This window comes from Simochromis diagramma, unplaced genomic scaffold (assembly GCF_900408965.1).
Source record: "Simochromis diagramma unplaced genomic scaffold, fSimDia1.1 OVJJ01000487.1, whole genome shotgun sequence".
Taxonomy (NCBI): Eukaryota; Metazoa; Chordata; class Actinopteri; order Cichliformes; family Cichlidae; genus Simochromis; species Simochromis diagramma.
In genome coordinates, this window is record NW_024387305.1 from 1,305,448 (window position 1) to 1,322,599 (window position 17,152).

Sequence of the window (17,152 nt, forward strand, 5' to 3'; positions counted from 1 at the left end):
ATTGCACCATTGACTATTAACAAAAGTATTGCACAAAAGGTATTGCACAGTGAAGTGAAGAGGCACTACAGCTTAGTTGTTCCCCCCTCCTTTGTTCTCCTGTTTCCTGTTATTTCAAGTGTACAGTGCAATCTAAAGTGCTGCAACAAGCCTGTCTTATCACTTCATTTAAAAGAACAATGTCTACATGGTAGCAAAGTCCAGCCGTTGCCACATTTACCTTAATACAACAAAGGAATATTTATCTCTTACATGATTTTTCTTGACTAATTATGTTTCATATTTCACATAACAAATATTTACTGGGGGACTTTAAAGCTTGGCTTGTGAGTAGGCCAAGCACCCTCAGAAAGAAGCCATGCTTCTTCTTATTTTTTTAAAGTTTAAAGGACACAGCCTGAGATTCACTATGTTTGGGTTGAAGGGAAAAGATGAAGGCAATCAGTCAGTGTGATTTGCTGCTGCTCTATTATGGGATGTTTCAATATACAGCTGTTTATGTCATGACTTTTTCAATTTTGCACCGTGTCCCAGGGGTTCCAGACCCATATTCCCTGACTGATCCACTGTTTGATGTATACACTGCTTGTCTCAGCCTTCTCATTTGCTGGGAATGTTCCAGAGAGAATACCAGTGGTTTTCTTCCATTTGTGTTTGCCAGCGACATAACCCAATTCACCTATAAATATGGGCTATCGTGTCCATTTTCCATGCCTGAGCCGCAGACTAATTTACCACTGGCACTGATACGAAAGATGAGCCTTTTGTCTCAGGGAAATAGGATTATTCTCATTGATGGGAAGAGGCAGAATCACATCTGCTTAGACCAAAAAAGGCTGTCGTATGAGAAGATGGCAGCCTGAATACAGTTTGGGCAGAATGCAACCAGGGCAGAGCTTTTATTGTAGAGATCTGAAGATCGTCTTGTACAAAACGGAGCAGGAGGTTTTGGCATGTAGATGAGATGGACTCCCACCAAGTGTGTGTGTACTCACTTCTCTCCCTTTTGCCAGTTTCCTAAATACACATATACCTGCTGCATGTAAAACTTTGGCAATGATCTCTGTTAGCTGTTTATTTTCATAATTTCAAATAATCTTGGGAGTTTACTTGCTCACTTTTAGCGCTCTTGTGTCTTTTTTCTTCTCCTCATTATATTTGTTCCACCTGTCTCACATGAAGCAAATGAGATCTAGGTCGTAACACCCACATATCAGATCATCTACACCATTTGGATACATGCTCACTGGCACAGCCCTTTTTTCTGATAATTGCCTATAATGTGGTTCTTTTTCTGGGATTTGCAAGCTTCCTGCTTAAACCGCACATAAAATGCCATGCTTCTGAATTACTCATAATTACCACGCACTAGCATGGCTCCTATTCTCTGGACTGTATTTCCTGAGAGCACTTATGGAGAAACACAGCTTGAGTTTTACAGGCATGGATATAGGTGGGTAAGAATGGGTGAGTGAAAGGATGAGTTCAATTCAACTGTATTTATATAGCGCACAACAGTTGCTTCATCACACTTTGTATTGTAAGGTAAAGAACTTACAATAATACAGGGAGTGGAAAAGAAAAAAACTTCCTTTTAACAGGAAGAAACTTCCAGCAGAACCAATCTCAGGGATGGACGGGTATTTGCCACGACGGGTTGGGGGTGAGTGGACTGAGAAAGGACAGAGACATGCTGTGAAAGAGTGGATAAGCAGAAGAAAATGGATGGATGGATGGACGGACGGACGGACGGATTTTGACACTTTTGCATAAAAACTTTATTATAGTGGAAGGACTGTCTCTTTATGTCAGTCATTTATGATAAAACCACATTAACTAACACTATCTGTTCAATAAAACAATAATAAATAACATGCAGTACATGTTGGATGTGAAGCATGTGTCACTGACTTAAAGACATGTTTCTGTCTGAATGTCACATTTACGCTGAGTTTTTGGTCTCTACCAACTTCTAAGGGAGATATCTGGGTTTTACACTGATAAACCTTCCAGTTTTTCTCAACGTCTTGTTGCCAAATTTGTCTCTCAGCCTTGTGGCAATAAGAAGTTACTGGACAGAAGGCTTTTAGAGCAGGTCCAGAGAAAATAGCTGCCTTCTGGATCTGAAAACTAATGAGATTTAGGGAAGCTGTGGATTTAGGTTCATTGCGTTATTCCTTGTGTCATTATTCTCACACTGCTTTATGAGGCAAGTTGTGGATTCAGATTTAACTCCAATTGGTATTAGAAGCCCTAACATTCATTGATAAAGAGAAAGGTTGATGCACCAGTAGGGGCTACTAATTTAGTTTTCTCTTTTTAGTAAAAATGCTCTTTGCTGCATAAATTTACCAAATGTTTAACTTCAATAATTGAAATTTCAATTGAACCATATCATAGATACTGGGTTCAAAGAAACCCATGTGTACAGTTTACAGCCCTGTTGCAAAATGAAGCAAGCTTGAAGGTATCATAAACTCTCAAATATTACAACTTGCAGTCAGAAGCCCATCCAGGAACTTTATGTTTGGTTCTGATCAGCGAAATTCTGTTATTTTACTAACCTGTACTAACTGGCAGCTCTTCGCGTTTGTGTGTTGCACAATCTGCTGGAGTCCAGAAACCAATGTGTGACTTCTCAGCACCTACATTTATATCCAATCTATGTTTAAACTGTATCTTTCTAAGGAAATAGTAAAATAATCATGTGACTTGGCTCCAAAACTACAGAACAGCTTACCACCCTCTCTTCACACCTTAAAAAAAATAGCTTAAAAGTCATCTGTTCAGAGGTGTGTGTGTGTGTGTGTGTGTGTGTGTGTGTGTGTGTGTGTGTGTGTGTGTGTGTGTGTGTGTGCGTTCATTTTGTCCATGGACAATTTGTTTTTTATTGATACTTCTCTAAAGCACTTTTGTAGCTAGTTTTTACTTTAACATACAAAGGTTCAAATGTTTACTATTAAAACAGTTAAGTGACAACATTTGTTACCCTCAGAGTGAGAACAAGCTAAAAAGAGTGACTGCATTTGCAACCTGAACTTCTTTCATCAACACTATAAAGTAATTGTGCTGTAATTTCAAAATAAGAAAATGTTCATCCATGTTTCCTTTCCAGTTATTGTGATTATAAAAGCTGCCTAAAACACATGCTATTAACTTACAATCATGGTACCATGAAAAAAAAAGATCAAACATGTCCAAATTTATACCGCACATAAAAAGCTGCTATTCATGAACCGACTGCTTTCATTAAGTCATCGTTATTAAGGCCTGCAGCAATGAAACAGCAGAGTGCTCAGGTATAATCTCCTTCAAACGCCCACCGGCCTGTCCATCAGGACACACTAGACAGTCATTATAGACACTACAGCAACCTACTTCAAATGCCCTCTCTGCCTCCCATTCACTCTGCTGTTCCCGTGTCACCGTACAGATATTCTTCTCGGCTGTCAATCACTCATGGAGAGATGGGAATTTCCAGCACAAAGACCTTAAATAATGGTGAGAGAGAGATCAGCTATTTGTTGCTTTTGTCTGTGATAATTAGCGAGCCGCACAGTTCGCGCGGGGCTGGAAAAGTGTTGGTTGTTTTTTTAATCTTCCACCCCTGTTAAACATTCTTTCATGAAGCTTTTTCAGCCATCATTTCTTCAAAACGTTACTCTCGCTTATCAGCTGGTTCTCTTGTGATTGATGTGTGACAGGTGCGTGTGGCATGTCCATCAGGTTAAATAGCTCTTTAACAGGAAGCTCTGCTTGGACAGACAGTATACACATGCACATGGACAGAGACTGGGCAGAGAGTGCTGAATGGATTACACAGGAAATCAATTACAAATACAGAAATATCAAATTTAAACAGCTACTTGTTTCATTTTCTCGTGGTCTTGGGTCCTTAACACAGTCTTTTTGTGTTTTGGGGGCTTTGACTCTTTGGATTCTGGTTTATTTTAATAATAATGGATTGGATTTATATAGCACTTTACAATACCACTATTCAGTCACTCTCACATTCATACACTGGTGGAGGCAGCTACAGTTGTAGCCACAGCTACCCTGGGGCAGACTCGTAGAAGCGAGGCTACCATATGTGGCCAACACCAGTAGGCGGTAGGGTAAAGTGTCTTGCCCAAGGACACAACGACCAGGACAGAGAGCCCAGGGATCGAACCGGCGACCTTCTGGTTACAGATGCGATTCCCAACCCCCTGAGCCACGGTACCCATGTGTTTCTGCTTTTTTTTTTTTTTTTTTTTTTTTTTTTTTACTCTAGTTTGTATTTGGTTTCTGTTATCATGCCTCCCCTGTGTTCCACACTTCATGTTTAGTGACTCTTGACTTCATGTTTTATCTCTTGTCTCCATGTTTGGTGTTCCTTTTCTGTCTTGTGTCTTTTCTGTTTCTCCCTCAGTCCCAGTGTCAAGCTTGTGTGTCTTAGTCTCCCCCTCGATGTGTTTCCTGTTTTATTTTAACAGTCGTGTGTTCAGCGTGTTCAGTTTTGCTTCCCCAGTTATGTCTATTTATTGCAGCTGTGTACCCATGTGTTTCCACTTTTGTTGGTTTGTCATCCTGTATGTTCTGAGTCTCAGGTTTTTCATGTTTCTTATGTTTAGTTACACCTTGTTTGTTAGCAGTGTATTGGTCTCCTTTTCCCTTGTATTTGTATTTGGGTGTTCAACATAGACAGGTCACACAGATCCATGAGTAGAAAGAAATTCCAGAAATCGAGTGTTTCGAGTAGTCTGAAGCCTCAACCTAATTATTTAACGTTTTGGCTATGTTTAACATGAACATACACTGTTGTAATAGTGTATGTGGCATAGCAGCACAACTGGATACTTACAGAATGAAATTTCCTTTCCAAAGATAAGGAAGTTGAAGTGCACAACTTAAAAACCTTGCTAAAAGAAATATAGAATATAATATAAATGTATATAAACATATACATGCCTAATATCTACTACTTGTATTGCATTTATATGAATAAGAACATGTATGGATTTTTTAACTAGTTTCATCCCTGATGTAATGATGCATCTCTGACATATATTCTGTTACTTGTGGCAATTTATTCTGTCTCAATTATAATTTTTAATTCATTAATTATTTGTTATACTATTTACTTTAAAACCAAAGTGAAGCAACTTGATTTATGTTAATAAAACTCTTGTACTATCTGTGTGCATCACAATACAACATCTCTGTCTATGTTTAGGCTCCAGTCAGGTGAGATGAAATGAATATACAGGGTGCACATCATAACAAAATATCAAATTTAATGTGTTACAAAAGTAAAAAACAAACAAAGAAAGATTTAATTTAATTTAATTTAATTTAATTTAATTTAAAAAACAAAAAAAAGAAAGTGTAAGATGATATTAGTTTGTATCAGAGAGCATTTAACTGCATGGTATGTTGTGTATTCAAGATAATTATATAATAAATAAATATATTTACATATTGGATGATTTTTCTGTTTGTTTGTTTTTTGTTGTTGTTTTGTTTTGTTTTGTTTTGATGAGGAGGGGTTTTCTACGTGCTGTATTTCACTGTTACTAAAACTGGGTTTGACTGGCAAAAAATAGAAACACATGTTTTGATTCCGTTGCTAAAAATTGCTGCCAAAATCCACACAGCTGTTAAAAGTGAGATGATGCATGTGTACACTTGTGCACTCTGGCTCAGTATGATTCTTAAATGGTAGAAGCTTAAATGTATAAATGTTTTAAGACTGCTTTTGTGCTTTTCTTTCCTTGACTGCATACTTCCAGTCCACTTTGTTCAAAGATATTTTAGACACATGAAAACTGATCTGCTGCGCCAACATTTTTATGTGCATGACTAGAACACTAAATCCTGCATGCTATCCTTTCTCCAATGCAGACCAAAGTACCTCACAAGTTTAATAACCACGTTGCGTAATGCTGTGTGGTCTCTGGGACGATGGGAGCTGATTGCACTCAATCATAATGAGTTCCTGGAAAATAGATTTGTCGCGACAAATTATTCTTCAAGGGAAATATCCATTGCCCTGCGTTGTTTTGTTTCTCCAGTCTGACAGATAATCAGCTTGTCGTTAATGAGACTGGAATTTCATTTTAGATGACACCTGTGAAATTCTCTCTTTCCTCAAAGAGGAGCTGACAGACTGCTAGAAAATATGATCCTTCTCTAGTCGTATGTTCGTGGTGTAAATCGTAGTTAAGATGACAAGTACAGGCCTCCTGTGAAATCGCAAAAAGGAAAGCAGGCAAATCAAAGTAGGAGGGAAAAAAACACAGTGAGTCATCAGTAACACTGTGAATAATCATGTATATTAAAGCCACCTCAAATAGGCGGATGTCACTCTGCAAAAAAGCTGTACAGGTTGTAGTACGTGGGTGCCTCAGCCAACATTCGCTGTCATCATGACCTTTTCACCCCGGCCACCTACAGCATATGTGCACAACACACAGACACACCCATCCTCCCACAGCCACTTATAAGCACTCATCTCAAAACAAAGCAGCCAAGTAAAATGCAACTTTATCCCCACATGCATCCTCCATCTATCACTGATTATTTGTCCTGTAGGATTTTCGAAGCATACTGACATTTTGTTCCTGTCATTTTCAGTGGTAGCTGCACTGAACCACGCTTTGCCTTTAGAGACGGATGTGCACTCTAACCTGATGATCCATGCCCTGATTCCCAGAGGCTAAATGTTTGTGTGTGTCTATGTCTGTGTGTGTGTATGTGTGTAGAGGGTCTGCTGACTTCGACAGCTGGCTTCCTCCAATAGGCAGCCAGCGAGTACATCCGCCTAATGATATCACTACTGCTTGTTGATGTGAAAGGTGCAGCGGGAGAGACAGAGAGGAACAGGAGGACGAGACGAGGTAAACACACAACACATATGTATTAGTTAGTATCCATTCACAAACCCCTGTGACCTGCTGTGCAATATTTCAGCTCTGTCTCAAAGGAAGAGGATATCACGACGACACATACATTTAAATCAGCTATAATTGATATAGCACTAATCTATAAAGTGACAATATGAAAGCACTGCAATCTGCTCAGCGCCAAAAAACAGATGGATACTGTAACTAGTGATATTTCTCTCAGGAGTTAGCTAGAATCCAAAAACAGAGCAAAAACGACAGTAAATATTGGATTATGTTCATCAGCTGTTCCGCATCCCCGCTTCATTTGAATCATGTTCCTGTCACACAGCTGCCGTTTGCATAAATAAGCAACGAAAAGGGTTGCCATATCAATTTACAGGGCAATATGTTGGTTTTGTTTTGACCTTCCCACTTATTAATGTCAGTAATTCCCAGTTTAGAAATTTAATTAATGTTTATGTTAAGCAAAATGACTTTAGTTACACAGGATTGTGTATCTATTAATATTAGCTCATACCAGCATGCTGGTCAGACCACATCAGTGTATATATACTGTATATATGTTACTATAGCAGTATGCACACTGTCCATATACACCAGCAACAGTATGCAGTATTTATAAAAATCAATATTATGGTAATTATAAGAAGAAGCAAAAAAAAAATAGCATGGTTCAGTTCAATTTAATTCAATTTTATTTATATAGGGCCAAATCACAATAATAGGTGCTTTATACTGCAAGGTAGAGACTCAACAATACAATATAGAGAAAACCCCAACAATCAAACAACCCCCTATGAGTAAGCACTTGGAGATAGTGGGAAGGAAAAACTCACTTTTAACAGGAAGAAACCAGAACCAGGCTCAGGGAGGGGCGGCCATCTGCTGGGACTAGTTGGGGCCAAGAGGAGGAATGAGATGGTAAATTTTTTAGATCTAACCAGGAACTCTGTCAATGTACTGTAAAGTTCTGTGAATATGAGTATTTCATTATGAAATACTTCAAAAAGTAAGTAGTGATACTTTTGTAAGGATACAAAACATCTAAACTTCCTAAATAAGTTCAGTTTAGTTTTAACTTGATGTTTAATCTTATGAGTTGGTTACTCTTTCTTGACGATGGATATTTCACAACAAATATCAATGTGTATCTTTCTGTTATGAGAATTCTCCAGCAAAAACATATGAAGAGCTTATGTTCTCAACCTGCAACCTCACAGGAAGTAGAAGGACTTAAATCAGGCTCTGGGGAATCAATGCAAAACTCTCTGCTCTGGGTATTGTAAAAAAAGTAACAACAAACATGTTGATTTAGGTCATAGTTTGTGACTGGCATTAATTAGGACACAGCACCCCAAAAGAATTTATTACAAATAGACTGACAGCAAAAGCTTGGCTTTCCTGTCCATTTCTAAACAAGTGACCAGAATTTGAGAAGACTTGACTTTGATGTATTAGTTCTGTAACCTTTATTGACACCCATCTCTCTGGTAAAGTTTTCTTTTCTTTTCTACAACATAACAAAATCTCCCAGAAAATTTCTCCTCACATTCAAAATGAGCATGGAGTATCAGCACGACTGCAAACATGTCTGTCCAGTGGGAGCTCACCCCCTGTGTTTATATGTGCTGCAAATACACTTGCACATTCTCACACACATGCACTGCCTTTTTCTCACAGACTCACCACACTTATACATGTTGTAAACGTGCAGAGAAACACTCCCCCGGCTAAATATAAGTGTACATCAGGCTGTGTTGGATAAGGTGGATACACAGTTAGAAAAACTCCCAAAAGACCATTTAGCTTTCTGAGGACTGTGCTGCTCAACTGCCTTCCTGACAGTCAAAAGGAATCCATTTACATATTCCTCCTCTGCGGGGAAAAGCTATGCTCTCTGTTTTCGATGCACAGATAATAGTTACTCAATTGGTTTTTTTTCACCCGCTCTTCGAAGTCTGATGGAGGGAAGACAGTGAAAAGACAGAGAGAGAGCAAAAGAGAGATGAACCAGTCAATCAGGATCTGGTTTGACAGGCTGCGTGTCTTTATTTAATGACGCATACTGTGGTAGCACAAGACAGCAAATGAACCGTTACTTCTTATCATCCAAAACGAACTCTGAAATCTAAAGCTCCACTAGACAGACTTGGGATGGGAAAAAAAGATTAGAAGGGTAATTTAATTTGACATCTTCCCAAAAAGAAAAAAGTCGAGCATCTTATCGCAATCTTTGTTAATTCAAAGAGCAAAAGAACATTTGCACATGTTCTGTTCAGGCTCATTAAGAGCTAAGCTCTTTGTTAATCTCTTGCAAAGGTCAGATTCAACAGACCTGCATATTTGCACTTTTCTGTTGGAGTATCCAATTCACTGTACAAGAAGGTTTTCACACCCTTGCACGGGTGGCACGTGGGACCGCTTTATTTTCTCCTTTGGGAACTCTTTAACCCGTGATCATTTTCTGAGAACAAATTCAGACGTTTTCTTTTGTTCGTGCTGCCTTTGTGCCATTTTATTACACGCCTCTAGTGTGTTTTGTGTGAATAAGTAAACACACAGTAACATACTGTAAATTATAACATGTCATCACCAGTCTGAAGTTTTATATGGCTCCTTGAGACTGCTTCAGGAAATGGCCTTTATTTACTCTTTAAAAGGGTCTGCATTTTTTCCCACACCGCCATCATCATCATCATTATCTTAACCGTCATCGTCATCAACATCATACCATAAAAAAATGCACAATACTGTATCCATAACAACAAAAACTAGTGACAAATATTCAGACAGATCATTTTGTACAATACACGTTCATAAAATACAATACATATCATGGACTTCACTGTGTTTGTTTCTTTTATAAAAATACAAAGAGCAGTTACAATAAAACATGTTCTCGCTGTGGTGTTCGGTACTTTAAGCCTCTTTTTTGTGTGAACTTGGTCAATGTTGAGGCTGTGGGTGGCAGACGTTTCGAAAAGATGCTGCAAGACATGAGAGAAGTTAGCCTTCAGTTCTTTCTGTTGTATTTCATAGAATGTTTCTTAACCCAAACAACAATCTTTCTGAAATCTTATCAAATATTTGTGTTGCTCAAACCTAGAAAAGCATAAAAGAAAACAAGATTTTCTGCCAGAAAGTTCTAAAGGCAAACTTTTCCCACTAGTGCACAGGAAGCTCATCCTGGCAAAGCTTTTCCAAGCAGTAACACCTAGAGCAAACTGGTGATCCATGCACAAAGATCAATGTCTTTTACAATTTATGTACAGGATGGCAAAAAAGAATATATGTACAAGATCAAGTCCATCATACATATCTCCTAGTGTCCCTCCTGCACAGAATCTTTTTGAATGACCTCCGGAAGTCGTTGTTGAAGATGGTGTAAATGATGGGGTTCAGTGCACTGTTGCAATAGCCGAACCAGAAGAAAAACTTGAACAGTTTTTCAGGGACACAGCAGGACAGACACAGTGTCTTCAGCATGTATGTAAAGAAAAAGGGAAACCAGCAGATCACAAATGCTCCAATGACCACTGCCAGGACGAAAGTGAAGCGTTTCTCTCGGTTCTGACGGCCTTTCCAGCGGCTGCCTTTGGTGCTCGGCTCGCGCTTTCTGACATCATCTTCCCCTGGTTTGATTTGACTCAGTCTGGGTTTCCCCTTGGTCGATTTTTTTTTAATTGAGCATGGATTGTGCATATGATGATCAGAGGAGGATGAGTCCTCAATGTCCACCCCGTTGGCCTCACCTTTCTCATCCTCTGCACCATCGCCTCGTTTCACTTCCTCCTTCAGTTTGATGACCTGTTCGCCATTCAGCTTGTCATGATCCTCATCATCCCCCATGCCGTTCTGCTTCTGGTTGGAAGCAGCGACGGTGGCAGCCTTTGGCAGATCCTTTCGCTTTCTGTCTCCGGGTGGTGCTCGCGTCCTCTTTTTGGCAATCTGGTAGATCCGAATATAGACCAGAACCATGATGATGCAAGGGAGGAAGAAAGACCCGATGCAGGAGGAGATGACATACCATTTCTCATCATTGATCCTACACGAAGGTTTAGTAACATTAGTAAAACTGTTATTATTGTTATAATCATTTTCAGTATTCTTGTCTTTCTTCATGGTGATTAGAGGTGGGAAGGATATAACTGCTGCAATAACCCACACAATGAAGATGATGCATTTGATGCGACGCGGTGTCCTTTTCAGGTTGTACTCGATGGCCTGGGTGATGGACCAGTAGCGGTCTAAGCTGATAGCACAAAGGTGGGCAATGGAGGCAGTGCAGAAGAGAACATCAAGTGCAAGATAGATCTCACACCACACTCCACCGAAGTACCAGTATCCCATGAGCTCATTGGCCAAGGAGAAAGGCATCACAAGGGTAGCCACTAAAATGTCTGCTGATGCCAGAGACACCAAGAATAAGTTCTGGGGAGCCCGCAGGGCCCGGCTTGTAAACACAGCTATGACCACCAGGACATTACCAAACACTATCAACAGGATCATGATCGCCACCAGCACTGTGAGTGGCAGGGCAATCTGGAGGGTGTAAACTTTCATGTCTGTCTGGTTGGTCTCCACAGCACACTCCATTGGAGCAGGTTGACCCACTGCCTATCTGAGTTCACCTGAGGTTAACAAATATCATCCACCAGGAAGGACAGAGCTTGTAGCTCACAGCAGGGATGAGGAAAGGAAGCAAATGAATCACTCCTCTGGGGCTTTCCTCAGCTTTTTCTCTTTCATTGTGCACTGCCTCCTCCAAGAATTAGCCCTTATTATTTATAAGGCTGACAGTTCATCTGAAAATATGAGGCAACACAAAGAAACAAACATCAGATCCTTCAGTGCTAACAATTCTGTTCTCGCTTAACTATGACATGACTTATGTACTAATGTCACCTGTCTGAGACATTAGGTGAGCACTTGAACCTGAGTAACACTGAGGAAAGAGCGTAAAAAAGAGCGGAGCAGCCTTACCTGAGATGAAGGGCAGTGGCACAACGTGTCCAGTGCATGAGAGGCACAGGCATTAAAAAACTGTCAGTGGGTAACTTCTTCAGGCAGACCGTTTGAAAGAAAAGAGGCTCCATGAGGCAGATGAAGCGTTTCCTCTGCGTCTCCTCTCTCTCTCCTCACACAATGATCTCTGTGCTGCATCTAGTTGTGTTCAGTAGCGGACCTAATAGAGCGCTAATCACGTTATCCCGGGCGCTGCCGTGCTTCTGTCTGCGTGTGGAGTTTCTCTCCTCAGTGTTAACCAGTGCGCCACTCCCTCTCTTTATATTCCGCACGCTGCAAAAAGTGTCCCCATCACCGGGCCACTGTGCTTCCGCGGAGTGTCAACACTGGCGTTTTGCCATGCCATGTTTATCTGGCAACATATCGCACACAAAATACGGTCTGCAAGCTTAGTGCAACGGGGAGGTATTAAATGAGGCGGAGATGGAAAAGAAAAGAAATGAAAAGAAAAGAAAACTTGTGCAACTTCTGAACGAAATAACAGGTATATCTGGATCATGCGATGTTGTTACATTTTTTGTTTAATTTAATTTGTTCCCCTTCAAGAATTACTGCTCCAGGTGTTTGGCATGATGCCTCGTGATCCTGATTTTTAAAACGAAAAAACAACCAGAGTAAATAGATACTAAAGGCAGAATTACTGCAAGAGAAAGAACGCTTTTTTGTAGCAAAGTTATGGAGGTTTTAATTCAGTTCACTGAGTAAGAAGCCACATTTTGCAGTTCAAAAAGAGACTATTGAAAGCGTAAAGTACAGGCCGTGTTGGGACAGATATTTTTTGCAGTGCAGCTGCTAGACTCTGTTGCTAAGCAGCTGCCATGGACACACCATGTGGATATCAGAGAAGCATTTTATTACCCACCAAACCTAATTTATTTGGCCACCTTTCACACTCCATGTAGAACACACAAGGGAGTCCCCAAACTTTTTCGAGAGCGGACCTCTGACTGACTCACAGACCTGTTTGCCTGAAGGATACATATAACAAAGTGGCCAATGGTAGCAGAGGCTCAGGCAGATGTAGAGTATTAGCTCTGTATTCCCAACAGAATCTAAAAAAAATGCAACCTCTTCTATAAGGAGTCCTCTCTGTGTGTGTGTTTCTCTGTGGCCACTTATTGAAGAAAATTCAGTGATTAGCAGAACTTTTTTTTTTTTATTGGCACAGACGATCTTATCAGTATCTTGTGATATAAACAGATTGCTGCCAAGTAATATTTTTCTTCAAACATGCAGGTGGTTTTCTTCTTCAGTGTAATCTCATGGTGGCTGCTGACTTATAGGGCATTAAAAGTGGATAATGAGGATAAAGCTAAAAATTAAATTAAAATGGTTCAAATTAAATAAATATCAAACATATTTTTGCCTTTCTATTTATTTTCTAATGTGTCCTATGTGACTGTCTTGCCATGTAATGAGAATCAAAAACTGTTTCTTGTGAAAAAGTTGTATAGTGGGACATGTATCACAATACAAGCCTATTAGGAGTCACTGTGCAATCCACTTTGCAAGACAAATCCTGCAAAGTGATAAAAAGTTACCCAGTGACCTGAAATAAACCTGCCCAAATATTCCTTTTCAGCATTCTGACATCATGACCAACCTTATCTCTCAACCTCCTAATTAACAGTCACTCTGAGTCACACCCAAACACTCAGAAATTTGACTATAACTATGAATAGAAACCCTTTGTCTCTTTACATGTCATGAACTCTGTTCAGTAGTTCACCTGATGTTTGAATTCAAATATTTAACTTCACCTGATGCTTGCATTACTCTGCCCAGTCCAGTTTACTTAGACTATATTTACCTGTCATATGATGCATGCATTGCGTCCATAGACTAAGGATGTGTCAGGTAATCACACAACAGCTGCAACAATTTAACACTAAAAACATATTTATCAGTATGAAAAAAGGATAAAGACTGGATCTTTACTGAACTTTAAAACAAACCAACAGTGCGCCGAAGCCGGAAAATGTTTTTCATAAATCTAAGACAGCAAGGGAACATTAAAAAAGAGAGTAATAAAGAGTCAGTTTTAAGTATTACTTAAGTCAACTAGAAAGTAGTTATTTTTCCTAAATCTGACACATACAGTGTGGGCAGTATTCCTCTGACATTAGATCAAAAATCTCACAAGACTTCGCAAACCCCACAAATGCTAATCCCCTCTTTTTATGTATACAATTTATAGCTGGAGAAGCCGGCGCTTTTGTTTGGTTTGGACACTTTTAGCATTTCTTTAGATTTCATCCACTGGGGGAATCATTATGGTCCAAACTCCCAGAGTCTTCTCAGAAAGTCTTTCTTACCACAGAAACTGTGCTGAATGCATTGTTTGTGTTCCACTAAAAAAAAATCGCTCCAGCAGGGTGACTCGAAGGAGGGAACTCTCGAAGAGAGGACACAGAGTACGCTGCTTATCATCAGTGTGTGCCGGGCGCGCTCAGAATGCAGGAGTCAGCAGACACACTGAAAAAAGTGTCGTGATAATCTTGACTTCAGTTGTGCTCGTCTCTCACAAACAAACTAAAGCTGCAACAGTTAATGGCGACTTCAGTGGGTTTAACACCCTGTTGGTGTCTATGCTGTGGAGAGGCTAAAACTACAGCTCTAATTATGAACCAACCATATTTTAGTTTGCAATTTTAGCTAATAATACACTGATTTTTACAGTCACGTGCTTACATGTAGTGTCTAATTTTCTGATGTTTTTTCCGGGGATCTTTTATTTTCTATTCACCGTTAATTTGATGATTTGGATCACGGAAACAGAAGTGTGTCTTTGACCCTGTTCACTCCAAAGCAGGAGCAACAAGATGTGGAAGAGAAAATTGACATGATTTTAGTCAGAAACATGTAACCCAATAGCTTAATGGATTATTAGAAATTTTGGTTGCTCTGTGATTGTCTTCTGTTGAAGCCATAAACCACAAACTATCCGATAAATGTGCGGAAAGCTTTTAACGGGAAGTCAGTGAATATTCAAAGTGCCCACCTGCGAATCGCTGCTCACAGGCAGGACCCACAAAAAAGCCTGACAATCCAACTCTTATCTGTCCTGGCTGGTGAAATGATAGCAGCCGTACAGGGAACTGGCTGACTGTTTTTGGGTAAACATTGTCTCGTGGCGCCGGTTGATGCATGAGGGCGCGCACAAAGCGCAAGGATACAGTGACACCTGTCGTCTCCAGCAAGAGCCTCCCAGCTTCGGGAACCAGCTCCGTGGGAAAAAAAAGATATTTATGGACAACACAGACGATGAGGAAGTGGAGGAGGTCAATGAGCTCAGTGTTTTTTTTCCCCCCAAGTTTATGATTTCCTTTGCTAAAGACAGATATGTGGGAGAAAGCACTCTCCCACAGTACATACTTGAGCGTAACTAGACGAGACGATGAACTCGGTTGATCGGGTTGATTTTCAGATGGTGGTGGTAGCTCCATGGTGACATCATGTGAGTATTATTATAGATTTATTTAAAAAGATGAAATGAAGACAAGAAAAAAGAAGAAAACCCCGTTTCGAGCTTAAGTTAGAAAACAATTTCATCTCCCCAGCAGGGGGCGGTGTTGTACTGGACTGATGACACCGATACAGCTTCAGGCCGTTAGAGAGACTGTGATTACTTAAAAAACAAACAATGTGTAAAATGCACCTGCTGCTCTTTTACCATCTTTCGTTACACATTGTGTAGCATAAATGAAACCGTATTAACCCCAAAGGGAAGGTGAAAATAGCCAGTCTGAAAGTGAATTATAGATAGATGGTGCATGTCATCAACCTGACAAGTGAGAAATGCTGGATGCAGACAAACCGCGGGCAATACTTAAGATTAGAGCAACCTATTTCTTTCCGTTATCATCAGTGGCGTTTGCAGCTGTATTCTCTGCACAGGTGAATAATGAATCACATCAGCACTTCCAAGATGAGCTGTGAATGAGAACAGGCTCAGCTCTGGCACAGGTCAGCAGCGATGCAAAACAAACAGGAAACGTGTTGTGCAGTGAGTGCTGAAATCGTCCCCGGGGGTGACACACAAAGACTGCTTCCACTGCTTAAGTGGAACCAGTGGAAAAACATTTGTTTATTTCATTTAGAACATTAGAAGAGTGTACTTTTATTACAAATTAATAAATAGATTTTTCTTTCTTTGTATTTTTAGACTGATTGCATTTTGGGCTACAATAAATCTTAATGATTTGTTATTGAAGAAACTACTAGCTCTTACAAAAGTTTCTTATCAAGGCAAAGTCCCACACCACCAGTGATGAAGCCCCAGTGCATGTCCCACTAACTGGAACTGTTTCTCTGTACAGCTGCTTGCTGTTGCCACGTTTTAACAGCACAACCACCTCTTAAAATTGCCACTGTGGTTACATAAAAAAAGATTTTTGTGTGTTTATTTGGTTGGTTGGTTTCTGCTATTTTAGAAATTATTGATGTTGTGTTTTAAAGGTGAGTATAGTAAGTTTTGATTTTCAGAGCATGATGATTGATGACGATTAAGCACGATGAGTTTTTAACTTGCACTTTCCTTTAATAAATCATGTGGATGTTTTGGATTTGCTCTCATGTTTCTTCATCATGGTGGGAAAAAAACAGCTTATTAATTTCAAGTCTCTTTTAACTTCTGATTACTGTTACCTTTTAACATTAGGGAAACGTTAATATTAACTTAATATTCCCATGCTGTGATGTCTGTCTGGAATACAAAATGGAAACAAAACGATAGAAAAATGGCGGGGGGGGGGGGGGGGGGGAAATCCTGACTTTAAAAAAAATGTGAAATTTAAATACAAGCACATGAATTTGTAAATATTTATCAGTTTATTACAGTTAAAAAGATGTATGTACATACAGAACATCACCAAACATGGTCATTTTCACTCATTTGCAAAGTAGTACTCTGCAGCTAGTTGGTATCAGAATAATTTTCTTACAATGGGGCGGCATTGATTAAGTTTGTCATTTACAACCAAGCACAAGAGTCAAGTGTATTTCTCTTCTTTTCCAATTGCCAAATAATGCTTAATAAAGGCATATATATCCAAACAAATAAAACATCGGAGGGGGGTGGGGGTGCTTAGTAAAACAGACTGTTGTTTAATTGCTGGTCCAGATTTCCTGTTTCAAACACACAGCTGTACACAGGTGGAAACACCTCAGACTGGATCTTGGTCACTGGTTAGCAATGAAGACTCACATAGAGGTAGTCATGTCTGCGTCTGCTCGTCCAG

At 39.7% G+C, this 17,152-nt stretch overlaps 1 protein-coding gene across 1 annotated transcript; it reads right to left on the reverse strand.

Moving 5' to 3' along the window:
* Positions 1 to 4,252: 4,252 nt before the first annotated feature.
* adra2a (adrenoceptor alpha 2A) lies at positions 4,253 to 12,256 on the reverse strand. The gene is made up of 2 exons (XM_040004439.1): positions 11,871 to 12,256; positions 4,253 to 11,692 (listed from the first exon to the last, which is right to left on the reverse strand). The coding sequence occupies exon 2, from the start codon at positions 11,481 to 11,483 to the stop codon at positions 10,197 to 10,199; it is 1,287 nt and encodes a 428-aa protein (XP_039860373.1). The 5' UTR covers positions 11,484 to 11,692; positions 11,871 to 12,256; the 3' UTR covers positions 4,253 to 10,196.
* Positions 12,257 to 17,152: the final 4,896 nt, after the last annotated feature.

Coding starts and splice junctions, on each gene's coding strand:
- adra2a (XM_040004439.1), bottom strand. CDS start 11,483: ATGGAGTGTGCTGTGGAGACCAACCAGACAGACATGAAAGTTTACACC.